The 27,695-nt window shown below is 37.3% G+C and overlaps 1 protein-coding gene and 16 non-coding genes across 18 annotated transcripts; 8 read left to right on the plus strand and 9 right to left on the minus strand.

Annotated features, from left to right (window-relative positions):
- Positions 1 to 256: 256 nt before the first annotated feature.
- On the minus strand, positions 257 to 27,657 carry tmod1 (tropomodulin 1). 2 transcript variants are annotated; one of them, XM_058065551.2, is made up of 11 exons: positions 27,574 to 27,657; positions 27,233 to 27,367; positions 24,448 to 24,604; positions 22,776 to 22,892; positions 21,959 to 22,048; positions 20,130 to 20,260; positions 19,424 to 19,531; positions 18,931 to 19,074; positions 17,753 to 17,897; positions 16,447 to 16,546; positions 257 to 901 (listed from the first exon to the last, which is right to left on the minus strand). In XM_058065551.2, the coding sequence occupies exons 2-11, from the start codon at positions 27,353 to 27,355 to the stop codon at positions 883 to 885; spliced, it is 1,134 nt and encodes a 377-aa protein (XP_057921534.1). In that variant the 5' UTR covers positions 27,356 to 27,367; positions 27,574 to 27,657; the 3' UTR covers positions 257 to 882. The 2 variants fall into 2 exon arrangements, with proteins under 2 accessions (XP_057921534.1, XP_057921535.1); XM_058065552.2 differs by lacking the exon at positions 16,447 to 16,546.
- On the plus strand, positions 2,102 to 2,316 carry LOC131101625 (small nucleolar RNA U3). The gene has a single exon (XR_009119250.2). It is a non-coding gene; the product is annotated as a small nucleolar RNA U3 (small nucleolar RNA).
- LOC131101663 (small nucleolar RNA U3) lies at positions 4,582 to 4,796 on the plus strand. Its single transcript, XR_009119261.2, has one exon. It is a non-coding gene; the product is annotated as a small nucleolar RNA U3 (small nucleolar RNA).
- Positions 5,517 to 5,731, minus strand: LOC131101692 (small nucleolar RNA U3). The gene has a single exon (XR_009119273.2). It is a non-coding gene; the product is annotated as a small nucleolar RNA U3 (small nucleolar RNA).
- On the plus strand, positions 6,096 to 6,310 carry LOC144900602 (small nucleolar RNA U3). Its single transcript, XR_013628789.1, has one exon. It is a non-coding gene; the product is annotated as a small nucleolar RNA U3 (small nucleolar RNA).
- Positions 7,005 to 7,219, plus strand: LOC131101630 (small nucleolar RNA U3). The gene has a single exon (XR_009119251.2). It is a non-coding gene; the product is annotated as a small nucleolar RNA U3 (small nucleolar RNA).
- On the minus strand, positions 7,925 to 8,139 carry LOC131101699 (small nucleolar RNA U3). Its single transcript, XR_009119278.2, has one exon. It is a non-coding gene; the product is annotated as a small nucleolar RNA U3 (small nucleolar RNA).
- On the minus strand, positions 8,800 to 9,014 carry LOC131101684 (small nucleolar RNA U3). The gene has a single exon (XR_009119268.2). It is a non-coding gene; the product is annotated as a small nucleolar RNA U3 (small nucleolar RNA).
- LOC131101645 (small nucleolar RNA U3) lies at positions 9,681 to 9,895 on the minus strand. Its single transcript, XR_009119256.2, has one exon. It is a non-coding gene; the product is annotated as a small nucleolar RNA U3 (small nucleolar RNA).
- Positions 10,597 to 10,811, minus strand: LOC131101614 (small nucleolar RNA U3). Its single transcript, XR_009119248.2, has one exon. It is a non-coding gene; the product is annotated as a small nucleolar RNA U3 (small nucleolar RNA).
- Positions 11,178 to 11,392, plus strand: LOC144900600 (small nucleolar RNA U3). Its single transcript, XR_013628787.1, has one exon. It is a non-coding gene; the product is annotated as a small nucleolar RNA U3 (small nucleolar RNA).
- LOC144900599 (small nucleolar RNA U3) lies at positions 12,113 to 12,327 on the minus strand. Its single transcript, XR_013628786.1, has one exon. It is a non-coding gene; the product is annotated as a small nucleolar RNA U3 (small nucleolar RNA).
- Positions 13,025 to 13,239, minus strand: LOC144900604 (small nucleolar RNA U3). The gene has a single exon (XR_013628791.1). It is a non-coding gene; the product is annotated as a small nucleolar RNA U3 (small nucleolar RNA).
- On the plus strand, positions 13,606 to 13,820 carry LOC131101638 (small nucleolar RNA U3). The gene has a single exon (XR_009119253.2). It is a non-coding gene; the product is annotated as a small nucleolar RNA U3 (small nucleolar RNA).
- Positions 14,306 to 14,520, minus strand: LOC144900601 (small nucleolar RNA U3). The gene has a single exon (XR_013628788.1). It is a non-coding gene; the product is annotated as a small nucleolar RNA U3 (small nucleolar RNA).
- On the plus strand, positions 14,885 to 15,097 carry LOC144900605 (small nucleolar RNA U3). Its single transcript, XR_013628792.1, has one exon. It is a non-coding gene; the product is annotated as a small nucleolar RNA U3 (small nucleolar RNA).
- Positions 15,716 to 15,930, plus strand: LOC131101678 (small nucleolar RNA U3). The gene has a single exon (XR_009119265.2). It is a non-coding gene; the product is annotated as a small nucleolar RNA U3 (small nucleolar RNA).
- Positions 27,658 to 27,695: the final 38 nt, after the last annotated feature.

Below are 27,695 nucleotides of genomic sequence, written 5' to 3' on the forward strand. Positions count from 1 at the left end.
CGGGGGGTGCTGGAGCCTATCCCAGCTGTCTTTGGGCTGGTCGCCAGCCAATCACAGGGCACATATAGACAAACAACCATTCACACTCACATTCATACCTATGGACAATTTGGAGTCACCAATTAACCTAGCATGTTTTTGGAATGTGGGAGGAAACCGGAGTACCCGGAGAAAACCCACGCATGCACAAGGAGAACATGCAAACTCCACACAGAGATGGCCGAGAGTGGAATTGAACCCTGGTCTCCTAGCTGTGACGTCTGCACGCTAACCACTCGACCGCCGTGCAACCCAGGAGTTTTGTTAAGTTTCAGCTAATTTGACAATGGAAGTAGGAACAACACCAAAACCAGTCATTGACAGTAAAACAATAATATTAATAAGAATAATTCAAATGAATTCAACACAGTAGAAACAAAGATTGCCAAACATAACTGTTGCAAACGTGAAGCCACCATCAATCAGTCACAGTCCAAGGAGTTAAGGCATTACAGTTGCGGTGTAGTGACACTAGATGGCAGCACTGTACGGCTAGTTTGCATCCCAGCACAAACATTCAATAAGGAAGCATCTCTTTTTGCATGCATCCGATGCTGGGTGGACTTCTGGTCACCACACCATCCACTATTATTTACCTTTTCAAATATTCAAAAAGAGTCTTCTTTGAACCCTGAATTGCACTTGCATAACCAGAGATTACATTCAAGGTTGTCTGGAGAGGCTGTCGGACCGTTTGAGGTCAGATGGAGGTCACAGGGGAAGAGGTGTGTGTGTGTTTTTTTTAAAGGTGGTGGAAGATGGAAGGCAAAAAGGGAGAGTGAAGGAGGATGGGTGAGTGGTTTCTACACATTTGTCCGACACTTGGGGAGGATGGGTCCTCCTTCAAGCCTTCTCTTTCTCACTGTGGAAGAAGAGACGGCTTATGAGAGGACGATAAGCAAATGAAAGGAAACAAAGGATAGAGAAAGATCAGAGACAGAAGACAAGGAAAAGATAGTAGAACACCTGAATGAATGTGACTGTTACTACTACAGGGTTCATACAAATATCACAAGGTCAATTTCATACAGTACTTTCATTTTTCAAATTATGTTACTTGGCCACAAAAAAAAACCCTCCAAAACCTCAATAAGAACCCTGTATTAGCATCTCTTCATCTTCAACTGGGGGAAACAAAGCAAGACATTCAACATTCAACATGGCTGCAAAAAGTGAAAGCAGAATTAAAGCAGTGGAAAAGTAAAAACTGGTGTAGAATATTTAATTAATGTAAAATACTTTTAGTTTATTTACCACCCATGAACTTGGGTAGAAGTGAGAAAAAGTACATCCTCTGAGTGAAATTATTTTATTATTATTATTATTATTATACAATCATATGTCGGTGCTTGGTAGTTGCCATAGAAATGTTTTAATTTAATCATGAAGTACTGTTTGGTTCTAAATCTGATACTTTGTTTTGTAAAGTACCATTTTGTTTCAAATTTCTTGAATATTGTGTTTCTTGTTTTCTAACATGGTTAGAGTTTTTGTGTTAAACTGGAAATTCAGTGGAAAATCAATTTATTTTGAGATTATTAGAGACTAGCCACTAGCCACGTATACATGGACCCAAATATTCTGCTTGCATTTGGTTTATTTGCTCAAAGGTGAAGAATTTAACCTTTGCATACACCTCATTCCGAAAGAAAAGTGCCAGTCCACATGAACATATAATTGGTTACACAGAAGTGGAATATTCCTTTCCCCAAACCGATTGAGGTATAATGTATCCACACAAATGGAAAGTTGTCAGGTTGTGTGTGTGTGTGTCTTCTTCTTCTTCTTCTTCTGTTGTTTATTGGCGGTTGGCAAGCAGCTTTCTGTGTGCATTACCGCCACCTTCTTATAGCAATGCATGTACACCAGAGATTGGAATATTCCTTTCCATGTATATCATTGTTTTTGGAAAAGTCATTAGGAAAGATTCCATTCGAAAAGAGGAAAAACTCATGTAAACATGATTATTGCTGATTGTCACAATGCGTAATTAACAAGTATATCCCCTGAGTGAAAATAATAGTCTTGTAGAAGACTTCCTGTCATCATTTGTTATGAAATTAAGACTATACTTTCAGGGATCATTTCTATAGTTATTGACTTGAGAAATGTGTTTCTAAAGTGTATGGTCTCGTTAACCATGATGATGAGATGTGATATTCCTTCCTGAACATGAACCTGACAGAGAATAATGGTTCTATCATATGTTCTCTGTCATTGATGATTGTTCTTTGCTTCTTACTGAAGCTTTGATGGAATGAATATGTTCAGAGTGGTTGGCAATGCTGGAGCTCTTTGGAACAAATGTGTAGACAACTGTTGCTTTTAACTCTTGTTTGACTGTCGATGACTTAATATAGTTTTAGAAATGTCCTTTTCAGAAGTGCAATTAAAGAAGCTGACAAAAAAGGAATGCTCATGTAGTGTTGCTGGCTTTTTGTTAATGAAGCTTTGATGAAGGAATATGTTTAGAGTGGTGGACAATTGTGAAAAGCAAACCTTTTCACATGTGAACATATGTAAAGATAATTATTACTGTTCTCTGGCTGTATTTTATTCCTTGTTTTGTAGTAATTTCCATAAAAACGATGAAGGAATCATTTGGCCAATGAGTATTGTTAGGTTATACAGTGAAGAAAATAAGTATTTGAACACCCTGCTATTTTGCTATTTCTCCCACTTAGAAATCATGGAGGGGTCTGAAATTTTCATCGTAGGTGCATGTCCACTGTGAGAGAGATAAACTAAAAAGAAAAATCCAGAAATCACAATGCATGATTTTTTAACAATTTATTTGTGTGATACAGCTGCAAATAAGTATTTGAACACCTGAGAAAATGAATGTTAATATTTGGTACAGTAGCCTTTGTTTGCTATTACAGAGGTCAAACGTTTCCTGTAGTTTTTCACCAGGTTTGCACACACTGCAGGAGGGATCTTGGCCCACTCCTCCACACAGATCTTCTCTAGATCAGTCAGGTTTCTGGGCTGTCGCTGAGAAACACGGAGTTTGAGCTCCCTCCAAAGATTTTCGATTGGGTTCAGGTCTGGAGACTGGCTGGGCCATGCTAGAACCTTGATATGCTTCTTACGGAGCCACTCCTTGGTTTTCCTGGCTGTGTGCTTCGGGTCGTTGTCGTGTTGGAAGACCCAGCCACGACCCATCTTCAATGCTCTGACAGAGGGAAGGAGGTTGTTCCCCAAAATCTCACAATACACGGCCCCAGTCATCCTCTCTTTAATGCAGTGCACTCGTCCTGTCCCATGTGCAGAAAAACACCCCCAAAGCATGATGCTACCACCCCCATGCTTCACAGTAGGGATGGTGTTCTTCGGATTGTACTCTTCATTCTTCTTCCTCCAAACACGCTTATTGGAATTATGACCAAAAAGTTCTATTTTGGTCTCATCTGACCATAAAACTTTCTCCCATGACTCCTCTGTATCATCCAAATGGTCATATGCAAACTTAAGACGGGCCTTGACATGTGCTGGTTTAAGCAGGGGAACCTTTCGTGCCATGCATGATTTCACATCATGACGTCTTAGTGTATTACCTACAGTAACCTTGGAAACGGTGGTCCCAGCTCTTTTCAGGTCATTGACCAAGTCCTGTCGTGTAGTTCTGGGCTGATTCCTCACCTTTCTTAGAATCATTGAGACCCCACGAGGTGATATCTTGCATGGGGCTCCACTCCGATTGAGATTGACCGTCATGTTTAGCTTCTTCCATTTTCTAATGATAGCTCCAACAGTGGACCTTTTTTCACCAAGCTGCTTGGTAATTGCTCCGTAGCCCTTTCCAGCCTTGTGGAGGTGTACAATTTTGTCTCTGGTGTCTTTGGACAGCTCTTTGGTCTTCGCCATGTTACAAGTTAAAGTCTTACTGATTGTATGGGGTGGACAGGTGTCTTTATGCAGCTAACGACCTCAAACAGGTGCATCTGATTCAGGATGATACATGGAGTGCAGGTGGACTTCTAATGGGCAGACTAACAGGTCTTTCAGGGTCAGAATTCTAGATGATACACAGGTGTTCAAATACTTATTTGCAGCTGTATCACACAAATAAATTGTTAAAAAATCATGCATTGTGATTTCTGGATTTTTCTTTTTAGTTTATCTCTCTCACAGTGGACATGCACCTACGATGAAAATTTCAGACCCCTCCATGATTTCTAAGTGGGAGAAATAGCAAAATAGCAGGGTGTTCAAATACTTATTTTCTTCACTGTACATCCACTGATATTTTCTCCTTTGTATTAAACTGGACATTCACTGGGTAAATGAAGTTTATTTCAAGTCAATTTTCAGTCTCAGATGTATTTAGTCTCCCACCTGCACAAAGGTAATGATCAGTATGTGCAAATTATTTTTATGGATGTTGTGTGTATACTACATATGCATCTGTGTCTTTTTTGAGCACATGTGATTAATGAGAAACATTTTAATTGGAAATTATTAGAGAAATTCATGACAAAATGTCCTGAGTGAAAATAGTAGTCTCATAGAATAATTCCTGTCATCATTTGTTATGAAATTAAGACTATACTTTCAGGGATCATTTCTATAGTTATTGACTTGAGAAATGTGTTTCTAAAGTGTATGGTCTCGCTAACCATGATGATGAGATGTGATATTCCTTCCTGAACATGAACCTGACAGAGAATAATGATTCTATCATATGTTCTCTGTCATTGATGATTGTTCTTTGCTTCTTCATGAAGCTTTGATGGAAGGAATATGTTCAGAGTGGTATTATTTGTTGTGAATATAGAACTGTCTGTGGAAAATCAAGTATTAATAAGTTGATCAGCACTCACTAATTGCTTACTGTTTTATGTCAGCCTATGAATCCTCCAGGATGTCCCCTCTTGCGTCATTGCGGGCAGCCGAGTTGCCGCAAAAGAATTCATGTGTTTCATTTTAGCCGCACTTGAATTTCATTAAACTGCTTAAGAGTTAGGAAGTGAGTGATAAGAATATCCATTTTCATGTTTTTCTTTATCTTTCTGTTGATTTACACACACAATATTAAGACGTTTTTGTGATGTTCGTGTTCTTGGACTGAGAATGTGAAAGAAAGGAACTAGAGACTTATGGGATGAAGATACATATGCTATATAGTGTTGGAATTGTACTACAGTGTGTGTTCAGGTCAGAATGAAGTTATAAAAGAGGGTCAGACTCTCTGACTTTGAAGACGCTCCACCTTACTCCATGTGCTATGACGACAAACAGATTGGACCCAAGGCATGCTTGCTCTAGTATACATGCGTTAATTATGCTAAAAATGTTAACATGATTAATTAAGTAAATTAGCCACCACTGTTGAGGCAGTATTTTGACAGCCATTTTAAAAACATGTATTAGACCAACTACAATAAGGAAACAACAACAGAACAAAACAGAGGAGAAAAAACAGCAACATATGTCTGCACATACGTTTTAAACAGCTTCTTTCTCCAACATTATGAACCACTCTGAACATATTCCTTCCATCAAAGCTTCATTAAGAAGCAAAGAACAATCATCAATGACAGAGAACATATGATAGAACCATTATTCTCTGTCAGGTTCATGTTCAGGAAGGAATATCACATCTCATCATCATGGTTAGCGAGACCATACACTTTAGAAACACATTTCTCAAGTCAATAACTATAGAAATGATCCCTGAAAGTATAGTCTTAATTTCATAACAAATGATGACAGGAATTATTCTATGAGACTACTATTTTCACTCAGAGGATGTACTTAGGTTGATATTCATAAAACTGTGGAATATTCCACCCCTGTGAAACCGATTTTATGTTCACTCAGACTGGCACTTTTCTTTCGGAATGAGGTGTATACAAAGGTTCAATTCTTTACGTTTGAGCAAATAAACCGAATGCAAGAAGAATATTTGGGTCCATGTATACGTGGCTAATGAGCAACATTTTCATTCGAGATTATAAGAGAAATTCATGACAAAAGATAAATAATACATACATCCCCCTAAGTGAAAATAATAGTCTTGTAGAAGACTTCCTGTCATCATTTGTTATGAAATTAAGACTATACTTTCAGGGATCATTTCTATAGTTATTGACTTGAGAAATGTGTTTCTAAAGTGTATGGTCTCGCTAACCATGATGATGAGATGTGATATTCCTTCCTGAACATGAACCTGACAGAGAATAATGGTTCTATCATATGTTCTCTGTCATTGATGATTGTTCTTTGCTTCTTAATGAAGCTTTGATGGAAGGAATATGTTCAGAGTGGTTCATAATGCTGGAGGAAAGAGCTGTTTGAGACATATGTGGAGACAACTGTTTTTCTAAGCTTTGTTAAACTATTGATCCCTTAATATAGTTTTGGAAGCTTCCTTTGTCAAAATCTATCAAATTGAACTGACAAAGAAAAAATAGTCCTCATGTTCTTTAGCTTGGCTGGATGATCTTTGTTTTTTAATAATGCTTTGATGAAAGAGTATATTTAGAGTGGTGGATCATTCTGAAAAGCAAACTGTTTCACATGTGAACATATGTAAAGATAATTATTGCTGGTGTTGTTTTCTAACTGTGTTCTATTCTCGTGTTGGTGGCTTGTAGTAATTTCCATAAAAACGATGAAGGAATCATTTGGCCAATGAGTATTGTTAGGTTATACATCCACTGATATTTTCTCCTTTGTATTAAACTGGACATTCACTGGGTAAATGAAGTTTATTTCAAGTCAATTTTCAGTCTCGGATGTATTTAATCTCCCACCTGCACAAAGGTAATGATCAGTGTGTGCAAATAATTTTTATGGATGTTGTTGTGTGTATACTACATATGCATCTGTATCTTTTTTGAGCACATATGATTAATGAGAAACATTTTAATTGGAAATTATTAGAGAAATTCATGACAAAATGCCCTGAGTGAAAATAGTCGTCTCATAGAATAATTCCTGTCATCATTTGTTATGAAATTAAGACTATACTTTCAGGGATCATTTCTATAGTTATTGACTTGAGAAATGTGTTTCTAAAGTGTATGGTCTCGCTAACCATGATGATGAGATGTGATATTCCTTCCTGAACATGAACCTGACAGAGAATAATGATTCTATCATATGTTCTATGTCATTGATGATTGTTCTTTGCTTCTTCATGAAGCTTTGATGGAAGGAATATGTTCAGAGTGGTATTATTTGTTGTGAATATAGAACTGTCTGTGGAAAATCAAGTATTAATAAGTTGATCAGCACTCACTAATTGCTTACTGTTTTATGTCAGCCTATGAATCCTCCAGGATGTCCCCTCCTGCATCATTGCGGGCAGCCGAGCTGCCGCAAAAGAATTCATGTGCTTCAGTGTAGCGGGACTTGAATCTCATTAAACTGCTTAAGAGTTAGGAAGTGAGTGATAAGAATATCCATTTTCATGTTTTTCTTTATCTTTCTGTTGATTTACACATGCAATATTAAGACGTTTTTGTGATGTTCGTGTTCTTGGACTGAGAATGTGAAAGAAAGGAAGAAGGAACTAGAGACTTATGGGATGAAGATACATATGCTATATAGTGTTGGAATTGTACTGCAGTGTGTGTTCAGGTCAGAATGAAGTTATAAAAGACGGTCAGGCTCTCTGACTTTGAGGACGCTCCACTGTGCTATGACAACAAACTGATTGGACCTGAGGCATGCTTGCTCTATTGCACTTGCGTTAATAATGCTAAAAATGTTAACATAATTAATTAAGTAAATTAGCCACCACCATCGAGGCAGTATTTTGACAGCCATTTTAAAAACATGTATTAGACCAACTACAATAAGGAAACAACAACAGAACAAAACAGAGGGAAAAAAACAGCAATAGTTGTCTACGCAGCTCCTTTCTCCAACATTATGAACCACTCTGAACATATTCCTTCCATCAAAGCTTCATGAAGAAGCAAAGAACAATCATCAATGACAGAGAACATATGATAGAACCATTATTCTCTGTCAGGTTCATGTTCAGGAAGGAATATCACATCTCATCATCATGGTTAGCGAGACCATACACTTTAGAAACACATTTCTCAAGTCAATAACTATAGAAATGATCCCTGAAAGTATAGTCTTAATTTCATAACAAATGATGACAGGAATTATTCTATGAGACTACTATTTTCACTCAGGGCATGTACGTATTACTACTTTATTTTTGAGGTCATCGTTAGTCATATGTGCTCAAAAAATAAAGACAGAGACACAGATGCATATGTAGTATACACACAACAACATCCATAAAAATACATTTTACATACTGATCATCACCTTTGTGCAGTTGGGAGACTATAAATACATCTGAGACTGAAAAATGACATTTTAATACAAAGGAGAAAATATCAGTGGATGTATAACCTAACAATACTCATTGGCCAAATGATTCCTTCATAGTTTTTATGGAAATTACTACAAGCCACCAACACTAGAATAGACCACAGTTAGAAAACAACACCTGCAATAATTATCTTTACATATGTTCATGCGTGAAACAGTTAGATTTCAGAATGATCCACCACTCTAAATATACTCTTTCATCAAAGCATTATTAAAAAACAAAGATCACCCAGCCAAGCTAAAGAACATGAGAATTATTTTTTCTTTGTCAGTTCAATTTGATAGTTTTTGACAAAGGAAACATCTGAAACTATATTAAGAGATCAACAGCAGAACAACGCTTAGAAAAACAGTTGTCTACACATTTTTCTCAAACAGCTCTTTCCTCCAGCATTATGAACCACTCTGAACATATTCCTTCCATCAAAGCTTCATTAAGAAGCAAAGAACAATCATCAATGACAGAGAACATATGATAGAACCATTATTCTCTGTCAGGTTCATGTTCAGGAAGGAATATCACATCTCATCATCATGGTTAGCGAGACCATACACTTTAGAAACACATTTCTCAAGTCAATAACTATAGAAATGATCCCTGAAAGTATAGTCTTAATTTCATAACAAATGATGACAGGAATTATTCTATGAGACTACTATTTTCACTCAGGGCATTTTGTCATGAATTTCTCTAATAATTTCCAATTAAAATGTTTCTCATTAATCACATGTGCTCAAAAAAGACACAGATGCATATGTAGTATACACACAACAACATCCATAAAAATAATTTGCACATACTGATCATTACCTTTGTGCAGGTGGGAGACTAAATACATCTGAGACTGAAAATTGACTTGAAATAAACTTCATTTACCCAGTGAATGTCCAGTTTAATACAAAGGAGAAAATATCAGTGGATGTATAACCTAACAATACTCATTGGCCAAATGATTCCTTCATAGTTTTTATGGAAATTACTACAAAACAAGTAATAGAATACAGTCAGAGAACAGTAATAAATGATCTTTACATATGTTCACATGTGAAAAGGTTTGCTTTTCACAATTATCCACCACTCTAAACATATTCCTTCATCAAAGCTTCATTAACAAAAAGCCAGCAACACTAAAGAACATGAGCATTCCTTTTTTGTCAGCTTCTTTAATTGCACTTCTGAAAAGGACATTTCTAAAACTATGTTAAGTCATCAACAGTCAAACAAGAGTTAAAAGCAACAGTTGTCTACACATGTGTTCCAAAGAGCTCCAGCATTGCCAACCACTCTGAACATATTCCTTCCATCAAAGCTTCATTAAGAAGCAAAGAACAATCATCAATGACAGAGAACATATGATAGAACCATTATTCTCTGTCAGGTTCATGTTCAGGAAGGAATATCACATCTCATCATCATGGTTAGCGAGACCATACACTTTAGAAACACATTTCTCAAGTCAATAACTATAGAAATGATCCCTGAAAGTATAGTCTTAATTTCATAACAAATGATGGCAGGAATTATTCTATGAGACTACTATTTTCACTCAGGGCATGTACGTATTACTGCTTTTTGTTTTTGCGGTCATTAATTTCTCTCATAAAATTGAATTATAATATTTATCATCAGTCATATGTGCTCAAAACCTAACATAGACACAGATGCATATGTAGTATACACACAACGTCCATAAAAATAATTTGCACATACTGATCATTACCTTTGTACTAAATACATCTGAGACTGAACATTGACTTCAAATAAACTTATTTTACCCAGTGAATGTCCAGTTTAATACAAAGGAGAAAATATCACTGGATGTATAACCTAACAATACTCATTGGCCAAATGATTCCTTCATCGTTTTTAGGAAAATCACAACAAAACAAGGAATAAAATACAGCCAGTGAACAGTAATAATTATCTTTACATATGTTCACATGTGAAAAGGTTTGCTTTTCACAATCATCCACCACTCTAAACATATTCCTTCATCAAAACTTCATTAACAAAAAGCCAGCAACACTAAAGAACATGAGCATTCTTTTTTTTGGCAGCTTCTTCAATTGCACTTAATAGATTCTGAAAAAGGAAATTTCTAAAACTATATTAAATCATCAACAATCAAACAGAAGTTAAAAGGAAACAGTTGTCTACACATATGTTTCAAACAGCTCTTTCCTCCAGTATTATGAACCACTCTGAACACATTCCTTCCATCAAAGCTTCATGAAGAAGCAAAGAACAATCATCAATGACAGAGAACATATGATAGAACCATTATTCTCTGTCAGGTTCATGTTCAGGAAGGAATATCACATCTCATCATCATGGTTAGCGAGACCATACACTTTAGAAACACATTTCTCAAGTCAATAACTATAGAAATGATCCCTGAAAGTATAGTCTTAATTCCATAACAAATGATGACAGGAAGTCTTCTACAAGACTATTATTTTCACTTAGGGGGATGTATGTATTATTTATCTTATGTCATGAATTTCTCTTATAATCTCGAATGAAAATGTTGCTCATTAGCCACATATATACATGGACCCAAATATTCTGCTTGCATTCGGTTTATTTGCTCAAACGTAAAGAAGTGAACCTTTGTATACACCTCATTCCGAAAGAAAAGTGCCAGTCTGAGTGAACATAAAATCGGTTTCACAGGGGTGGAATATTCCACAGTTTTATGAATATCAACCTAAGTACATCCTCTGAGTGAAAATAGTAGTCTCATGGAATAATTCCTGTCATCATTTGTTATGAAATTAAGACTATACTTTCAGGGATCATTTCTATAGTTATTGACTTGAGAAATGTGTTTCTAAAGTGTATGGTCTCGCTAACCATGATGATGAGATGTGATATTCCTTCCTGAACATGAACCTGACAGAGAATAATGGTTCTATCATATGTTCTCTGTCATTGATGATTGTTCTTTGCTTCTTCATGAAGCTTTGATGGAAGGAATATGTTCAGAGTGGTTCATAATGTTGGAGAAAGAAGCTGTTTAAAATGTATGTGCAGACCAATGTTGCTGTTTTTTCCTCTCTATTTTGTTCTATTGTTGTTTCCTTATTGTAGTTGGTCTAATACATGTTTTTAAAATGGCTGTCAAAATACTGTCTCAACAGTGGTGGCTAATTTACTTAATTAATCATGTTAACATTTTTAGCATAATTAACGCATGAATACTAGAGCAAGCATGCCTTGGGTCCAATCTGTTTGTCGTCATAGCACATGGAGTAAGGTGGAGCGTCCTCACAGTCAGAGAGCCTGACCCTCTTTTATAACTTCATTCTGACCTGTTCACACACTGCAGTACAATTCCAACACTATATAGCATATGTATCTTCATCCCATAAGTCTCTAGTTCCTTTCTTTCACATTCTCAGTCCAAGAACACGAACATCACAAAAACGTCTTAATATTGTGTGTGTAAATCAACAGAAAGATAAAGAAAAACATGAAAATGGATATTCTTATCACTCACTTCCTAACTCTTAAGGAGTTTAATGAAATTCAAGTGCCGCTAAAATGAAACACATGAATTCTTTTGCGGCAGCTCGGCTGCCCGCAATGACGCAGGAGGGGACATCCTGGAGGATTCATAGGCTGACATAAAACAGTAAGCAATTAGTGAGTGCTGATCAACTTATTAATACTTGATTTTCCACAGACAGTTCTATATTCACAACAAATAATACCACTCTGAACATATTCCTTCCATCAAAGCTTCATTAAGAAGCAAAGAACAATCATCAATGACAGAGAACATATGATAGAACCATTATTCTCTGTCAGGTTCATGTTCAGGAAGGAATATCACATCTCATCATCATGGTTAGCGAGACCATACACTTTAGAAACACATTTCTCAAGTCAATAACTATAGAAATGAGCCCTGAAAGTATAGTCTTAATTTCATAACAAATGATGACAGGAATTATTCTATGGGACTACTATTTTCACTCAGGGCATTTTGTTATGAATTTCTCTAATAATTTCCAATTAAAATGTTTCTCATTAATCATATGTGCTCAAAAAAGACACAGATGCATATGTAGTATACACACAACAACATCCATGAAAATAATTTGCACATACTGATCATTACCTTTGTGCAGGTGGGAGACTAAATACATCTGAGACTGAAAATTGACTTGAAATAAACTTCATTTACCCAGTGAATGTCCAGTTTAATACAAAGGAGAAAATATCAGTGGATGTATAACCTAACAATACTCATTGGCCAAATGATTCCTTCATAGTTTTTATGGAAATTACTACAAGCCACCAACACGAGAATAGAACACAGTTAGAAAACAACACCAGCAATAATTATCTTTACATATGTTCACACTTGAAACAGTTAGCTTTTCAGAATGATCCACCACTCTAAATATACTCTTTCATCAAAGCATTATTAAAAAACAAAGATCATCCAGCCAAGCTAAAGAACATGAGGATTCTTTTTTCTTTGTCAGTTCAAACTGATGGATTTTGACAAAGGAAACTTCCAAAACTACTATATTGAGGGATCAACAGTAGAACAACGCTTAGAAAAACAGTTGTCTACACATATGTCTCAAACAGCTCTTTCCTCCAGCATTATGAACCACTCTGAACATATTCCTTCCATCAAAGCTTCATGAAGAAGCAAAGAACTATCATCAATGACAGAGAACATATGATAGAACCATTATTCTCTGTCAGGTTCATGTTCAGGAAGGAATATCACATCTCATCATCATGGTTAGCGAGACCATACACTTTAGAAACACATTTCTCAAGTCAATAACTATAGAAATGATCCCTGAAAGTATAGTCTTAATTTCATAACAAATGATGACAGGAAGTCTTCTACAAGACTATTATTTTCACTTAGGGGGATGTATGTATTATTTATCTTTTGTCATGAATTTCTCTTATAATCTCGAATGAAAATGTTGCTCATTAGCCACATATATACATGGACCCAAATATTCTGCTTGCATTCGGTTTATTTGCTCAAACGTAAAGAATTGAACCTTTGTATACACCTCATTCTGAAAGAAAAGTGCCAGTCTGAATGAACATAAAATCGGTTTCACAGGGGTGGAATATTCCACAGTTTTATGAATATCAACCTAAGTACGTCCTTTGAGTGAAAATAGTAGTCTCATAGAATAATTCCTGTCATCATTTGTTATGAAATTAAGACTATACTTTCAGGGATCATTTCTATAGTTATTGACTTGAGAAATGTGTTTCTAAAGTGTATGGTCTCGCTAACCATGATGATGAGATGTGATATTCCTTCCTGAACATGAACCTGACAGAGAATAATGATTCTATCATATGTTCTCTGTCATTGATGATGGTTCTTTGCTTCTTCATGAAGCTTTGATGGAAGGAATATGTTCAGAGTGGTATTATTTGTTGTGAATATAGAACTGTCTGTGGAAAATCAAGTATTAATAAGTTGATCAGCACTCACTAATTGCTTACTGTTTTATGTCAGCCTATGAATCCTCCAGGATGTCCCCTCCTGCGTCATTGCGGACAGCCGAGCTGCCGCAAAAAAATTCATGTGCTTCAGTGTAGCGGGACTTGAATCTCATTAAACTGCTTAAGAGTTAGGAAGTGAGTGAGAATGAAGTTATAAAAGAGTGTCAGGCTCTCTGACTGTGAGGACGCTCCACTGTGCTATGACGACAAACAGATCAGACATGAGCCATAGTTGATCTTGCGTACATGTGTTGATTATGCAAAAAAAGTTAACATAATTAATTAAATAAATTCGTTATTATTTTGACAGCCATTTAAAAAACATGTATTAGACCAACTGCAATAAGGAAACAACAATAGAACAAAACAGAGAAAAAACAGCAACATTTGTCCACACATATGTTTCGAACCACTCTGAACATATTCCTTCCATCAAAGCTTCATGAAGAAGCAAAGAACAATCATCAATGACAGAGAACATATGATAGAACCATTATTCTCTGTCAGGTTCATGTTCAGGAAGGAATATCACATCTCATCATCATGGTTAGCGAGACCATACACTTTAGAAACACATTTCTCAAGTCAATAACTATAGAAATGATCCCTGAAAGTATAGTCTTAATTTCATAACAAATGATGACAGGAATTATTCTATGAGACTACTATTTTCACTCAGAGGATGTACTTAGGTTGATATTCATAAAACTGTGGAATATTCCACTCCCGTGAAACCGATTTTATGTTCATTCAGACTGGCACTTTTCTTTCAGAATGAGGTGTATGCAAAGGTTCAATTCTTTACGTTTGAGCAAATAAACCGAATGCAAGCAGAATATTTGAGTCCATGTATACGTGGCTAATGAGCAACATTTTCATTCGAGATTATAAGAGAAATTCATGACAAAAGATAAATAATACATACATCCCCCTAAGTGAAAATAATAGTCTTGAAGAAGACTTCCTGTCATCATTTGTTATGAAATTAAGACTATACTTTCAGGGATCATTTCTATAGTTATTGACTTGAGAAATGTGTTTCTAAAGTGTATGGTCTCGCTAACCATGATGATGAGATGTGATATTCTTTCCTGAACATGAACCTGACAGAGAATAATGGTTCTATCATATTCTCTGTCATTGATGATTGTTCTTTGCTTCTTCATGAAGCTTTGATGGAAGGAATATGTTCAGAGTGGTTCATAACGTTGGAGAAAAGAGCTGTTTAAAACACATGTGGAGACAAATGTTGTTTTTTGTCTTTTCTCTGTTTCTTTCTGTTGTAGCTGAGCTAATACATATTTTGAAAACGGTTGTCAAAATAATGTCTTTATGGTGGTAACTAAATTATTTAAAAAATTATGTTAACATTTTTAGCGTAATCAACCCATGTACACTAGATCAACTATGCCTCATGTCTGATCTGTTTGTCGTCATAGCACAGTGGAGCGTCCTCACAGTCAGAGAGCCTGACCCTCTTTTATAACTTCATTCTGACCTGAACACACACTGCAGTACAATTCCAACACTATATAGCATATGTATCTTCATCCCACGTGTCTCTAGTTCCTTCTTCCTTTCTTTCACATTCTCTGTAGGCCAGATGCATTCAAAACTATGAAGGATGTTGTGTGTATACTACATATGCATCATGTCTCTGTCTTTAGGCTTTGAGCACATATGACTAATGGGAATCATTTAGATTGGAAATTATTAGAGAAATTCATGACCGCAAAAATAAAAGTAGTAATACGTACATGCCCTGAGTGAAAATAGCAGTCTCATAGAATAATTCCTGTCATCATTTGTTATGAAATTAAGACTATACTTTCAGGGATCATTTCTATAGTTATTGACTTGAGAAATGTGTTTCTAAAGTGTATGGTCTCGCTAACCATGATGATGAGATGTGATATTCCTTCCTGAACATGAACCTGACAGAGAATAATGATTCTATCATATGTTCTCTGTCATTGATGATTGTTCTTTGCTTCTAAATGAAGCTTTGATGGAAGGAATATGTTCAGAGTGGTTCATAATGTTAGTTATACTGTTCCAAATATGAGCAAATGTTAAAATGATCCCCACTTAGTTTGTCAATGCACAGTATAGTCTTGCTAACCATGATGGGGGAATCTGATATTTGTTTTTGAACATCAAACTGCTATGTTCTCTACCATTGATTGTTTTTTGTTTTTTAAAGGAGCTTTGATGGAAGGAATATGTTCAAAGTGGTTTGTTTTCTCTACAACTCATTCAAGCATAGTGTGTTTTGTTTATTATAACACATGTTTGGGTCAGACTCAGTATATCTACCTTTCTTGGTTTTGGGTCTACTTTAGTTTGAGGTCCTGGTTGAACAACTTGAAAAACTTGTGCAAAATGATTTTTTGGTGTAAGTTGGGAGCAGAAGGACAGTATAGCAGGAAGCCTGAATGAGCTCAGGAGAAGGAACAGAGGCTTTGAAAGGAAATGGCGGCATTTCAGTGGTGTGGAACAAAAGTGAAATGACAGAAGAGAACTGAATGGCCACATAGTACTGTATTTACTTAGTCTTTGACTTGAACTTTTTTCCAAAGGCCCGTTCCAGCTCAGGGACGGACAAAGTCAGGGTGAAGGAGCCATCAGACTCTGACCTAACAACTCGGGCTTCAAAACAGAAGAGGAGCAGCCAGTTATGTAAAAGAAATATGCCCTCCCGAAAACCCTGTTTCCAGGCAATAAAATAGTGGTATGAATGACTGCACCATTTCCCTTTGTGGACAGTTAATTAAATCTGAAGGAACTTTAAAAAATGCACTGCTGTAAAGGCACATCATGTACCCCACTAGGCATCTTCTATATTTTCTGATGGATTTCTGTTACGCACCTTGATGAGCGCACAACCCAAGCATGCTACCTAATGGGGAAGTTGGCATTTACAGCCCATGCAAGCTCTCAAGTACTCTGGGTTGTTGCCTGCCACTCGGCGAGGCAGGCAACTGCTTGGGGGCCCCCAAGGACTCACAAATGTAAATTAGTGCTGATGAGCGCAGCCCACTGTGAATTATGCCCAGGCTAAAACTAAAGACAATATAATTGCAAATATAAACATACACAAAAAAGTACAATTCTTCCCTTAAAACATACAACTCCAGGTCATGCAACATTTAATGATGTGCATACGGCCACTGAGGTAAGTCGTCTACCAAGCACACAGATCTTTTTTTTTTTAGTGCTGATGTCATCATTTAGAAAGGTTTTAGTTTGTCTCAGCTTTCAGACTGCACTGTGAGAAGCTGATGACATCACCCTTATTCTTTTCTTAGCGTGTGATCAAAGTCAAATCTGTAATAGAGAGATGAAGTGGCAGCATTGGAGCGTGTTAAAACTGCCCATTGCACAATTCTGCAGTGTGGTTAAGTAACCAGTGAGGTCATTCCAAGATTACTGACCTAAAATTATTTGAAAAAAAGTGTGGATTATTGTGAACCGGTGGTGTGTCAGCAACGTATCGTCTGTGGCTACATGCTAAACAAAAGCTGTATGAAAAAATTAATGCTTTAGAAATATAATAATGCCCACATCATACTAATACTAATTTTCAATATGTTACTATATAATCCCATTTAGCCACAAAACATGGCAAAATATTATCAACACATCTCACTAAATCAAACAATTATATATTACTCCCACCAAAATAAACATTACATAATTACAATTCCCCGGCAAAGTCTCTCTTTGAATGTTGTGAACTCCTCCTGTTTCCATACATTGTGAAGCAAATACATGAAACTCCCATAGCTGACATCACAAACTAATATAGTTGATATTATATACAGTGTGTGTGTGTGTGTGTGTGTGTGTGCCCACCTAGGTCATTGTTGTTCATCATGGCATTGGAACCTCTGAGGCGCGGGCCCTGCTGGGTGAAATGGTAGCCGAACTTCAGCAGTGTTGTATTTTTCTCCAACATGCTGGCTATCTCCATCTCCACCTTGTTGCCTAATGGCTGACTCTGGAGAGAGAAGTCAAAGAAGTCATAACCAGACTTACTAACCATACTTTCCAAATAATTGGTTGAAGTGACTGTAATGGTAGCTCTGTCATCCCAAATCAATTAAGGGACTGTATGCAGCGCGTTCCTCCAGCTGTCCAGAGGGCGCCACCATTCAAACATACTCCGAGAATCATGTCACTTGAGCTCATGAGCGCCCTCTGGTGGCCTGGCAGCCATTCGCCAATGAACTGCTCTACTGGGAATAATGCATTATGGGAAGGAGCTAAAATAGTTGCTGTTTTTTTTAATTTTGAACTTCTATTGGTACTTTCTTGGGTACCTTTTCAGTGTTAAGTTGCTGTGTGATGATTTTAGCTGTCTATCTAAGATGACCCCATGAGTCAGACTGCTATATTGAGGAATGATCTTCTGCAATATTCCAATGTGTGGTTGAGCTTGTCCTAATGATGATGAGATGAAGCATCGATACTTTCAGGCAACTGCGTTGACACATGTACTGACAGCTCATAAAAAATCATTTACTATATGGCGCCATCAAGATGTCAGTGAAACATACTACAATCTAGTTTACCCCTACAAAACAAGTGAACGCACCACAGTGAAACACAGTATTAGAAATAGGAATGCACTTTTGTTATTTGTAACTAAATGAAGAGATTTAAAACCACAATATTTTTGTCGCTGGTTCCATCTTTTAAAAACTCGCTAATAACTCACCAAAGACCAACCAAACCTGTGCCTTATATTTCAAATGCTACGTGGTTCACACGCCAAACCAGCAAACCACTTCCTAAATCAATCACATGATAAGGTGCTTCAGGAAGGTTCGAACATCATTTCTTACCATCGAACCACACACACCTCGAAGCCTCGACACAGATAGTAACATCACTAGCTCGCAGAGAGTTTTTCACATAGCTCATGATTGCATAGCTCATAGTTACTTGACATAAGATGACTTAGTGACTTGAGTGGGTTCCTGTGTAAGCATTATCAACAGAGACATGTTTATGTGTGGATTCTCTGGTACCTGATTGTCAATCTTGAGCTCCAGTAGCGTTGTGTTGAACTGTAGCGATTCAATAAGAGCCAGGATTCCAGTCCCTGTTATGAAGTTGGACTCAACATTCAGGCTCTTCAGTGTTGTATTGATCTTGAGCATCTCAGCCAGTGACTGCAGCACACACAGCACATGAATAATTTGTTCTTTTTTTGGCACCAAAGTGAGGAAAATAAACAAATAAATTAGGAGGTCAAACTATCAAAATGCATAATGCCACACTAGATGTGAGCATTGAGCAAAATATCTGTAAAAACCCACAAGATAGTAATGTATAGTAACTGTACATGGGTATTTTTATTTAAAATGTTCATGAAGATCCAAATGGATGGGCATAGATCAATATTATTTCACAGTGAGGGGCCCACAAAGGGTTCACAAAGGGCTACATTAGCTTCCCATGTGAACAATATGAGTGACAATATTCACATATTTCAAAAGGGGGTAAAAAATATGTACTAACAAATGCTACTGGGTCGTTGCTTCGAGTCCCAACGATACTGAACCTCTCCACCACCGTGTTCTTTATCAGAGCTTCAGCGTATGCCTTCAAAGTTGGGATGGGAATATTCTGGGGAAAAAAGTAGAACAGCATTAGAACATTATAGCTCAGTAAATGTTAAATAATCCAAACCAAATCATTTATGTTTCTTGGTTGAATACAGTCCATTATTAGTCCAACATTTGTATATTTAAGCATTTTTTACATACTTTTGGCCTCATTTCAATATTTTCAAACATTAAAACAACTAAATGAACTAAAGCACAGATATAAGACATTCAAAAAAATGCATTTACAGACACGTTAATATGTTCTAGCATTATATACCAGTCAATAATATTACATTAGCCAAAGCAGGAAGACCCAAAGGAACAACAAGGAACACTTGCAATGCTAATATGTGTGAATCTACATTTTGTCTTATTTTATTATTGTCTTGTGTCTTATTATGCCTTATTATTATGTCTACTATAATGGGTAACACCAGTATTTAGAAGGTCATTAGCAAGTTTCATATGCTCTAACTACAAAAATATTAAATTTAAAAATGAAAAATCCTACTTTGTGTCATTGCACTTGTCACACTTTAACTTTTAACTGTGATAAATGAGGTACGACTGTACATGTGTTTGTTTCTTCAGCAGCAGTAACAACAACACTTTGGTACCTTGATGTTATTGAGGTTGACCTCCACAAGGTCTGGATCGTTCCTTTTTATTCTCATGAGAGTGTCCTCCACATCAGTCGAGTTGGGTTCCTCATCAGGCACTGGTTTATACTGGGTGGACTGGATCACACCTGTCACACACTCACAATCAGCACACACTCTGCAACATCCCAAATCCGTATGAAATATAAATAATTGGAATGAATGAATTCTCTTAAGAATGCAGAGAAATACTATTATCCAAAGTGCCAAAGTACAATGAATATATCACTTCATTTAGATACTTTAAATACAGGGTACTACTATTTTCTATTAATTTCAACGCTCTTCATTCTAGAGAACATCTGCAGCATAGTGGTGACATCTCAGCAAATTTCTATGACCTTCTCAGCATTGAATCTATGCAAATAAATCATATTACCAATCAATGTACCCATTTTCATGTGGTCATTAGGGTCATGGTTAAGCTGAAGCCTATCCCAGCTGACTTTGTCCAAAAGCCAGAGTACAACCTAGGCTGGTCTCTACTCAATCCCAGGACACACAACCGTGTTTTTGTGAGAGGAAACCAGAGTACCGGGATAATACCCACGGATGGAAACCCCACACAGATTTGAACCACACAATGTGCGGCAAACATAAACCACTATTCCCCTGAGCTGCCCCTTACAGCTTTAGCAGAATAAATATTTTTGAAACTCAACTCAATTGGTGTGAATGTTCAAAAGTATTATCTGTCTTAGACATACATGATGAATAGGTCAAACAAAACATAGCGTTCTGTATTATTCATGGGCACAATAAATTTTCCCACAGTAAGTTGTCATGCTGATTAATGAGCTACTGGGTCCAACGAGGTGAAAAGTGCAATCATAGCAGTATAACTGTCTAAAATATATAAAATAAAACAAGACAATAAATATTGTCTGTTGTCCGGAAAAAAGGTTAAAGAAATAGGTCAGAGATGTAGTCTCGTGGTTGAATCACCTGACTATTGTGCAGGCATCAAGGTTGAGCAGGTTCCAAGGTTGAAGCCGCACCCACTAAATTTAGCAAGAAAAACAGATTTTGCACATATACAGCTGCACGAGACTATAAGCCACACATGTCCACGTCACAAAACGACATTGTGGAGGTGTGCACAAGTCAGTGAGGAGCAGCCAGCTCTTTATTTGACAGGAGCCAATCATGAGTCACACTGAGCTCACTGAACCTATTGGAAATCGCGGGAGGAGTACCAATACAAGTTTAAAATAATTAATTAACTTTTTTCTTATTTTAAACCCGTATTAGTACATGTCTTGTATATTTCCTAGCTACTTTTTGAGTGTTAAGTTGCTGTGCGATGACTTTAGTGTTCTTTGTATGACACTCAGTCAGAATGTTATACTGAGTAATGACCTCCTGTGATAGTATTTAAATTATTAGTAGTATTTCTGAAGCATAGGACATATCATGGGATTAGAACATGTTCATAAATTAGTTGCCGCGTTGTTTTAGCCTAAGGGTATAAAAAAGCAGGGGCTTTTACACCAAAGTCAGGGTGTACCCTGCTTCTTGTTCAAAGTCAAATGGGACTAGCTCTAGCTAACATGTGACCCTGAACAGGAGAAGCAGTAGAAAATGAAAAGATTGATGAACCGATAAAAAGTCACTCTAAAATAAACATCCTGATCTCATTTTGCTTCATGGACCTCAAAGTGCAGTTGGCATTTGTTTTGGACTGGAATACTGTATGTTTTCTGTAACAATCAAGGTACTTTAACAAGTTTAACCTGGAACAAATGTTGTTTTACAGCTGTAAGAATCCTTCAGAAAATGTTACATACTGTTAAGGCCTTGCTTGTTAACGATGGTGCTGCTTGCCAGAGCTTCATAGTACTGCTGGTTACTCATCAGAGTGTGCATGCCCAGGATGGCTGGAAAAAGAAAAAAATATATAGCAGAAATAATGGAAAAAAAAAAGGAACATGTAGCGAGTAGGAAGAAATCAAGATGAATAAAGATATAGAATGTCACTTTGAAGTGACCATCATGCAAACAGAAAATGATGATGGAAGGATGAAGACTCGTGCAAGGTTTCAAGCACACCAGTCACACAGGCTGGCTTAATGGTTGACGATACTAAGGTGCAACAAGGCATTGTCTTAACAAAAGGTTGTGACAAAAATAGCAGTTGTATTTCTGTCATATTTCACAATGGTGTGGAACTGTACTGCATCACACTGAGCTGTTTTAGTTTTCTTACATTGACTAATACTAGGGGCGGATACTACAAAACAATTTTGAGTATGAAGCAGCGCAGTTCTACATGACGTTTTTTCTTTGTATGCTAACCCCATGCATGCACACTACATATACCCTGTATGGTGCTCAGCTAACAGTGGTCCAGCAGGGGAGAATGACGTAAGGGGGTGATGAAGAGAAAGGGTGGTGGCAAGATGGAGGCACCACTGAGGGGGAAAGGAGAGCAGTTAGATTGAATAGATGAATAACATGTGCTAGTAGGGAAGGTCATGAAGGTATTTATAGTACTGTATATTGATTAGTGAAAGCAAAGAATTTAAATTGTGCGGATAACATGATTTTTTTTAAAGTTTGGAACATCTCAATTACATTTTTATACAGCAAAGTAAATGTTGTTACCTGCTATATCACAAAGTTCAGCATCTGTAGCACTGGCAAGGGCTTCTTCGAGTTCAGGCTCCAGTGTCACATTCTCCATGATGGGGTCGACCATCTTTTTAGGCACCCAGGCTTTACCTGCAACATGAATGGATGCTCATACTGTACATAGGGTCTTAAAAACTGCCACCTCTATTATAATATATTCCTCTGCATAGAACAGAAACTCAGATATACAGTGTTGTAATAACAATATCGTAACCTTCGTCACACAGAAACAGATTTCCAGGGGATTTGCACCTGCTTTGAGTGGCCTGAAAAAGCAAGTAGGACAACAAAACTACACACAAATACTCACTCAGCCACAGTACACTTGATGGTTACCAAAGTGGGGTAGGCCAATTGTAACAGGAGATCCGTGAATAATAATTAATAACAATCAGCGCCTACCACTCAATGATGATTGCACAGAGAGCAGAGCACAAAGGAATCAGAGTTGTTCATTGCTCTGTGTGCATCATATGAACAAATAAGTTGTGCATTGAGTGTTTAATCGTGAAGATTTCATTTATGTTGGTGTTCCAATACCCGTACAGCGCAGCGGTGAAAACCTGTCACTGTGAGTATGCAATTCCCCACAACTTTATTGTGACTGTGGTTTAAGCAGACTTAAACCATAGTTATTACGAGTGGACAAAAAAAAGTGATGCACAAATTGAAGCCATTCATACAGAAGGATGCTAACATCAAAGTGGAATTAAATATTTACAGGATGATTACTTATCTATTTGTCAGTGCTCATGTAAAACTTTGTAAAAATGTGACAATGCAAAATACAATTTTCTGAACAGAAATTACTATAAAATGAATAAACCAATCATGTTCAACATTTAAGGTTAATTAAAATAAAAAGGTGTTTTTAAGTGTGCATGACTAGAGGGCACATTGGTTCAGGTCAAATGTCTGAAGGGGTATGCAACTGTAAAAAGTTTGGGAACCACTGCTGTTCCTCATATAGGGACAAAATAGATAATCTGAAGTGTGTTGATACAATAATCTATAATGGGAATCTTTTTGAAATCTGTTACATAAGTGAGCTTCCCTTTATCTGACTTCACACTGGTGACACTTTTGTGAGTGTTGGCCCTGACTGGCATCATACTCAGCTCTGTTGTGTGTTCTGACTCTGCCACGTCGTATTTGGACCGGCATCTAAACACTAGCCGCTTGGCCGCAAAGAGACTTATCATCTCCCTTGGTTTGCACTTCGTAGGACATGTTTTATGCCAGTTAAAAAGCAAAACCGCGACAGTTGCATAAATGACAACAAAGCAAGCTAAAGAAAAAACACCATTCGCAGTTCCTGGATTCATAACAAATAACAACATTTAGTAAAGAGCATATGTCTGCTAAGGCCAAATTTGGAGCAGGAATAATAATAAGGATGATAATGGCTGCACGGTGGAGAAGTGGTTAGCACACAAGCCACTCAGCTAGCAGACCGGGGTCCATCACACTGTAACACGCTACAAAATGCCTGATGATGTATTGTCTTGTGGCGTAAAAAAGGGAATAAAACACCTTCAATCTTGGGCAACTTTGTTAGGTAGACATTTGATTTTAAAATGAGATTCAGATACAATCAGTCGTCTACTCGACTGCACATGAAACCCAACAATGTTACAAGTAATACCTCTCTTCTCTCCCGTGAAAGGCACCAGGTCTTCTCTGTCTGGATGTTCTTTGGCTTGTTTCTCCAGATGGGCCAGCAGGTTGTCTCTTTGAAATGTTCCTGTGGGTGCTTTTTTGGTCTGATCCTTTTGACGCATCCCAGCAGGCAGCAGTGCATTCTAGACAATAACAGGAATGTACATCATTACAAGACATGACATTTACTCATTGGAAATTTTTCCTTATGCACACTCACACAAGGTATTAAAATCTAGACCTGCATCAAAATTCCTGCATTGAAAAGATTTGGTTTTGATTGACACTGCGTTAAATTGTTTTGATTGCAGAGGTGTATATGTTATAGAATATAAAGTAAATGTACAGTATTGTATAAACAGTGCAGTTGTGCACAGAACAGGCCTGGGAGATTTTTCAGAGCTTTGCGGCTGAGAGAGTTATTTTTAACCTGAAGGCACATTCAAAATCAAGCCCTTAGAAGAACTACTTATGGCTTCATATCTTATCTATGCTCTCAGCACTCTGAGGGCTCTCTTTTCTTCTCTTTTCAAAACTCCCTCACACTGTTTCATTCTGCCTTCACTCCCTCTTCCTTCAAGCATAAGAACACAAACAAAGTACAACAGTCTCTTCCAACGGTGGTTCAAAGATGTCGTCACAACACACAGTAGTATTTAGTGTAAAGCTGAGGCGTATATCACAGCGACACGGCCAAAGCTTTTTGGCACTTACATCATTTGCAGATACTGTAACGTTCTGTTTCACTGTGTTATTTTTAACAAAGTGAGACTCGGTCTTCCTCTCCCCCTACAGTCCTACTGTAACTTCCCACTCTGCTTGCATTTAATCATGGCCCCAGTACCTCACCTGATAAATATTCACATCGTAGCCACTGGCCTGCTCAGTGGGAGAAAGTCAGTGTCCAGTGGCACCCACTTGCTCCAAAAAAAGCAAGCTGTTATGTGATACATGTCATAAGGTTCAACTTTGTTTGACTAGACCGCTATGACCAAAAAAAATAATCTTAATTCATTAACCAAGGGAATGGTACACCTTTTGAACCTCTTGAACGCACCCTGGATTTTAATTGATGGCATATTGGACAGTTTTATGCTTATAATTTCACGGGAACAGTTTTGTGAAACTGTTCCCAGAAAGCAAGGTGCTTGTGTGCTTGTAGGTGATGAGTGTGGTGTGGAAGAAGTTGACAGCCCCCACCTTCACCCCATACCCCAACTAAAACAGACACCGTGAACAAAGAAACACAAAAAAAAGTGACCTCACAAAAGTTCTTATGTATAAAAAAAAATCCCACAGACACTCTCTGAAATTAGTTGAAAAAGTAAACAACAAGATAAACTCTATAACAATACAAACAAATTGTGTCTCTCTAGAGTTGTCAGTGTCTTCCTGGCAAGGACACGAGCAGCCCTGCTGGGAAGGTTACAGTGTTTTTCAGACCAGAGAGGCACTTTACTGTTCTGTAATTGGTTACCCTCGTAAACATGCGCAAACAAGGTGCACACTCTGACTCTCCTTCTTTGCGTCATCAGGTCCATCTGAGGCAACCAGAACTGGCATTAGTCTATTAGTCACACACACACACACACACACACACACTGAGCAGAACAAATGATACCCTTCCAGTCATCCCTCTTGTCCCCTTTTGGCTTAAGGAGACGATCACAGCTGCTGCTGCCACCCCACTGACCCATGATGATGCATCACTGACGGTATGACATATGGGGGGGAACTTGTTACATGCAGAAATAAACACACCATAAGGAAGCTACCAGGAAGGATATAGTGTACCGTCTGTAGTACAGTCAGTTATACAGTGGAGTGTTTTTTTCCCCTAGAAAACAGGACTGAAAAGGATGGGTTGTCTTATATCCGGGAAAAGAAAATACATATTTCTTTGGTCTTTTTTAGGCCCTTTTTATTTTTCCAGAAACAGGTCATCTTATATTTAAGGCTGTCATATTCAGGTCAATAAAATATATGATTAAAAGATGAGCCTTTGAATTGTTATAACCAAGTCCTATTACCACACAAACATTGACTAGAAAAGTCAACACAACTTTGAGAACAACTCACTACCATAAATCATGAAACACATGTACATTGTTTGGGCTGCAACTAACGATTATTCTCATGGTCAATTGATTAATTATTTCGATTAATCAAGTACTGGTAATCAGTTAGGCCATAGATGGACCAAATTGATATCATCCAAACAGTTAACAGTGGAGAGGCAAAATGCTGATGATCTTGTTTTGCTGAAAAACTATAAAAATATTCAGATATGAGAGGCTAAAATCAGATGATGAATGATGAAATACCAAAATAGTTGTCAATTAATTGGACAATCCATCAATAATTGTTGCAGGTTTACTGGAGGCTCCGCAACATTGAAACATTCAAAGTACAGTATTCCGGGTAGTAATAGTACTTGTGGAATAAGTAGTTTTATTTTAGATTTCATACAGTACTAATTAGATACCATAAGCTACAAGTTAATACATGTGTTTTATTGCATTTGTGATTTTTTTTAATGAATCAGGAGGAAAGCAATATAGGCTTTGTTAGTTTACATTACGCCACTGAACAACATGACTGATGGTCCCAAGACACCACATGACACAACATCTTAAGTACTTTGTGCCATCACAATAACAGACCTCTCCTGTAGCCGTGGCTTATGTTAAGTCGGCGTGCTCTAACAGGGCCCGCGTGACTCCATAATTCACCAGTGATACCAGCATCACACGGGCAGAAAGTAAACTCACGTCAGGGTCCAGCTCCTCCAGTTCATCTTCTAACCTCTGCAGCTCTTCTTCTGAGAGCTTCATGAGCAGCTCGTCCTCATCTACATCCCTGTACTTCTCCATCTCCTTCCTCAACACTGACATGATGGAACACACCTGGAAAAACAACCGCCAATGTCACTTCTCACTAGTGATGTGTCGGTTGCGAACAAAACAGCTTTTAGCGCCAATAATTAACACTTAAAATAACCAATTTATTCCATGTTGTGAATATAAATAAAAGGATACAAACAAATTATAATGATTAATTAGATGATTAATTCTATTGTTCTACGTTTCTGTGGATAGATAGATTATCTCACCTCAGTAAAATCCTCCAGATGAGAACGACAATATGTTCGATCAGCAGCTGCGACAACTTCACATTCGTCGGGAGGGAACGAATGATGCCTGTGAATAGAAACAAAACAGTTGGAATAAAATG

Source organism: Doryrhamphus excisus, linkage group LG9, assembly GCF_037039965.1.
Source record: "Doryrhamphus excisus strain RoL-2023G ecotype Guam linkage group LG9, RoL_Dexc_Guam_v1.1, whole genome shotgun sequence".
Taxonomy (NCBI): Eukaryota; Metazoa; Chordata; class Actinopteri; order Syngnathiformes; family Syngnathidae; genus Doryrhamphus; species Doryrhamphus excisus.